Source organism: Pteropus alecto, unplaced genomic scaffold (genome assembly GCF_000325575.1).
Source record: "Pteropus alecto unplaced genomic scaffold, ASM32557v1 scaffold42, whole genome shotgun sequence".
NCBI classification, from domain to species: domain Eukaryota; kingdom Metazoa; phylum Chordata; class Mammalia; order Chiroptera; family Pteropodidae; genus Pteropus; species Pteropus alecto.
Window position 1 is genome coordinate 1,109,992 of NW_006434825.1, and position 4,296 is coordinate 1,114,287.

Genomic DNA, 4,296 nt, shown 5'->3' on the forward strand with positions numbered 1-4,296 from the left:
ATGAGAAAATGCTTGAAGAATGAGGTAAGAAAAATGTTAAAGTATGGAAATGATTGAACAATAGAACAGAACATTTTGAACAATATTATATATTACTGCCATTATTACATTTTTTCCCAAATTTTAGTATAAAAGAGAAAAATTGACTTCATATGTATCTCTTCTCTCCCCTCGAACTAAGGAGAGAAATTAAAGCCTCTTCTGGGGACAATTTTAGAACATCATGTGTACCTAAATGAAAAAAAATTCCTTATTATAATCACTGTAATCCCTCTGGATGAATTTTAAGGTTTGGGAAATGAATCTCTGTTCAGCAAAAAGATGTGTCTATCAGCTATTAGCTATAGTAGGTAACTAAAACTCTGGGCCTCAGTTTTCTTATATAACACAATGAGGCTACACTTAGGCTCTTTCCAGCTTTAAAATTTTGAATTTCTTTTTAATTATAGTATGTATAAGCCATAGGGATCTAGTTTGACTTATCTGGAAAGACTCATTTCCTGAACACAGTTTTAAGGTAAGACTTGGACTCGGGCAAATAGCCAAAGAACCTGATTCTTTGTCTTTTTACAGATACTGCTGACCAAACAGGGTGCATTTTAAATCTTTGAAAAGAAATTTAATTGTTTCTGTTTTGTACATCAGCTGTTTCATGTCTAGAACCTTTAAAAAAAATTTGTAACTACTAAAAATTTGCCTTCCAATTTTCTTTCATTTTCTGTGTTTTTGAACTTTTTCCCCATTCACCTCATATTGAAAGGTATTAGATATAATATTTGAAGCTGTCCAGCATCTATCTTTCTTCACTTTTTACATTTCCCACTTCGAGTTGTTTTTTTTTCCTTCCTGGAATCCCTTTCCAAAGTATCTTTACTGTCCGAAGAACTTTCTGGAGTTCTGAGTTAAGGGTAGTGATTTTCTTTGTATGCACAAATGTGTACATTTATAAGTGTTTTAAGTTGATTTTTGAAAAGATTTTTTTCCTTCATATGTGAAGGCTAGTTTAGATGGAAACTAAACCTAGGGCTATGTTACTTTTTAAATAAGATGTGGAAAAATAGAGCCGATACTATTCAGTATAGCTGTCTATTTCTCACATGCTTTCAGTTGTGTAAGATAGCTTTTTTCCTAAGTTTAGATTTCTCTTGCCTTATGCTTCAATGATTTTGCCATGAATTTGGTGATTAGATCTTCATATGAAATTTTCTTTCCAGGTAGTCCAGATCTGTTAGTGACTATTTGGTGGAATGTTGTAGATATTCATTTTTTTTTTGGTCTGAGTTCGTTTTCATGTAAATTTCATATTTTCTCCATGAGTTAATTTCTGAATCCTCTGTGTGGTTTTTATGTTGCTTCAGTACCTGATGCACAGACATTTTTCTGTTCTTTTATCGTTCAGTCCTCTGAACCTGTGCTCATTTATTTCCTCTGCTTTTAATGCTGTCAAGTTTACCATTTGTTACTTCTGATGCTCCCTCCCTACCATTTCCTTGCTGTATCATTTGAGTATTTCATTCCTTGAAGCTTTTAACTAGAAAAAGAGTCGGACCAGTTCTTTTGAGCTTCTCTTTGTTGTTGTTGTTGCTGCTTTTGTTCATTTTATTGAAATAATTGCCGATACTACTTTTGTAGCATCCTCTTTTGTCCCTCTTGTTTTGTTTGGTTTTTGGTTAATTGACCTTTTCATTCTGTGTTTAGTGGAATTTTGTGAATAATATCATTTTCATCTTTTTTTTTTTTCTTTTATTCAGGGGCCATGTTGACGCCCTTTGGAGATACCCTAACATATATTTTAATATAGACTATATTTTAATTTGTTTTATGAATTATTTTATTGGCCTGCTATAGAGTATTATCTTCTCAAGACATCCATAAGCTCTTCCTCCCAACTTGATTGCTGGTGGCAGTGTGATTAAAGATTTTTTCTCTGAGCAGGTATCTCTCCATGGTCTAGAATAGAGGCTTTTTCCCCCTAAACTTTTTAAAGCAATGAAATGCTTGCCCCTACCCCCCCAATCTTAAGAGAAATATTAATGTATGACAGATAAAGGGAATAGTTTTGGCTAAAGGGACCTGGTGCTTCATCTGTAATTTGAAGTGGCTCTTCTTAAGGAAAGGAAAAAGAGTTTGAAAACTACCATTCCAGAATATATGTTAGAGCCCTTCAACCAACATTTTAGACTCAGAAAAATTCTTAAAGATTATCTTGCTCAGATCCTCATATTTGAGGTTACTGGCCCAGAAGATGAAGTAACCCACAGTCAGGTATCTCTACACCATTGTTTCAGGGGTTGAGGGTGCTGGGGATCTGGTCAAGTTCCTGGTTAGCTCTCCATTACTAATCTGTTTCTGTGGCCTCTTTCCACATCTCTGTATCCTAGAAGATTTTGATGTCCAACTCTTCACATATACTCAGTTTTTTCAACTTGAGTTTACTTTTACTTTTTTCCTCCTCTGCCTAGGGACCCTTCATTCACCTTTAAAATATGTCCGTATTGGTATATATAAGCTTGTAAATATATATATATAAGAACACTTATATTCAAGTTTCTCTGCTTCAAACAAGTGCTTTTCCTAAGTGCCAGGCTCTGTATTTCTTGTTATTTATAACCCATTGACCAGATCAGAATACTAGGCTGAAAACCTCCAAGGGTTGAAAGCTGCATTTAGATTCAGCTGGTTACAGAAACATGAGATTTGGGGAGAATCAGGTTCAGTGACTATTCATGATAAAAATACCTTGGAAAGTTCAGCTGACCATAAGTTTCCATATGAACCAATAGGGTAATATGGTTGCTAAGAGCCAGTTAACTCTTTGGATAATATTTCTAGAAATGTAATGTGTCTAGGTCCTAAGAACTAGTAGGCTTATTGTAGTCCACATCTGTCAGACTGCATCTGGTGCACTGTATTTAATTCTGGTGATGTTTTTTATAAGGGGTATTGATATTAAAGTACTTTATAAAAGGTTCTTTATAGATATTAGGAGGCAGAAACCATGTTCTGTAAACAGTTGTAGAAGCCAGCAATGTTCAGCCTGAAAAAGTGGATTATCTATAATCAGCTATTTGGAAGGTTATAGCAGGCAAGAAGAAATAGAGGGCAGTATGAGACTACTGGGAAGCACTTATTGGTTCAATGTAAAAAAACTTTGGAACAATTACTGGAACAATAATTAAATAGGCTACGTCTCAAGGTAGTGAGCTCCTCATAACTAGAAGTGTTCAAGCAGAGATTAGATGATGTGATAGAGTGTGAGCTTCTGGAGAACAGGGACAGAACTCATCCATCTTAAATATTTACTAAATTCATTTTTGGGGAGGAATTAATTCAGTAGACTTAAAAACCTATTAGAATGTAGGTATTGTAATGTATTGAATGAAATCGATCCCTCAGGTCACTTTCCAATATCAGATTCAGTGAAATAAAAGACAAATAAGAATTTTGTCTGCAAAAACAATTTTATTTTGTAAATAAAAAAATATTTAACTTAACTGATATAAATGATGTTATAATCTGTTCTTTTCTCCCCCTTTTTTTTTTCCAGTACATAGAAAGGAGGACCAAGAGTAGGGAGCATGGCAATGCGATGCGGAAGAGGCTTTTTAATCCTCCAGAGGAATCTGAAAAATAAATTATATTTTCACTGGATGACTTGGCTGAGAGAAGACTTAAAGACTCTTGGTTGAATACTGAAGGAATCCTATCTCATTTGGTCTCCAGAATCCTTTGAATGGCAAGTGAGCCATGAGAAGTCATGCCATGGAGAAATATGGACGCTCTAGATTCAGAATATTTGCTGGGTTGAGACTTTAGTGCTTTGAGTCCTTTACCAACACTTCTAACGTGTTTCCTCCCTTTGCCTACATTACAACTAGTTAACCTTTGAGTAATTTACCTCCCTCAATAAAATAATAACTTTAATCATGTCTTCTCCATTCTCTTAGACTCTTCTGGAATTAGGGCAAAATAGTCCCTTTAGACTGTCCTTTTAGACAACTTGACAATTCTGGAACTTAAACATTGAAGATACAGCTAGGGCAAAAAGAGTTGGAGGCAATCCCAGCTGTATTAACTATATAAAAACAACTTTATTGTTTTAAAGAGCTAGTTTCTAAAATGTTAAGTGTTTTAACGTTGATGAAGTTACATCGGGTTAGAATTTAAGTCTTGGCTGGCTTTGATTACTGTTTGGTTGGCTGTATTTACGCAGGAGACCAGTTCATGTCTGGGCATTAACTTTAGGCCAGCGTGCCTCCTCTCTGCTGGTGGCAGGGCTCTTCTTCCCAGACTCAT

General features: G+C 35.0%; 1 protein-coding gene across 1 annotated transcript in view; it reads left to right on the forward strand.

The window, feature by feature from the left end:
* Positions 1-3,927, forward strand: part of CMC2 (C-X9-C motif containing 2) — a 16,246-nt gene extending 12,319 nt beyond the window's left edge. The window contains exons 3-4 of the mRNA XM_006909706.3: positions 1-24; positions 3,548-3,927. The exon at positions 1-24 is cut by the window's left edge and continues 45 nt beyond it. Of these exons, the coding sequence (XP_006909768.1) occupies positions 1-24; positions 3,548-3,634 (111 nt within the window). The 3' untranslated portion in view covers positions 3,635-3,927. The remainder of the gene's footprint in view (positions 25-3,547) is intronic.
* Positions 3,928-4,296: the final 369 nt, after the last annotated feature.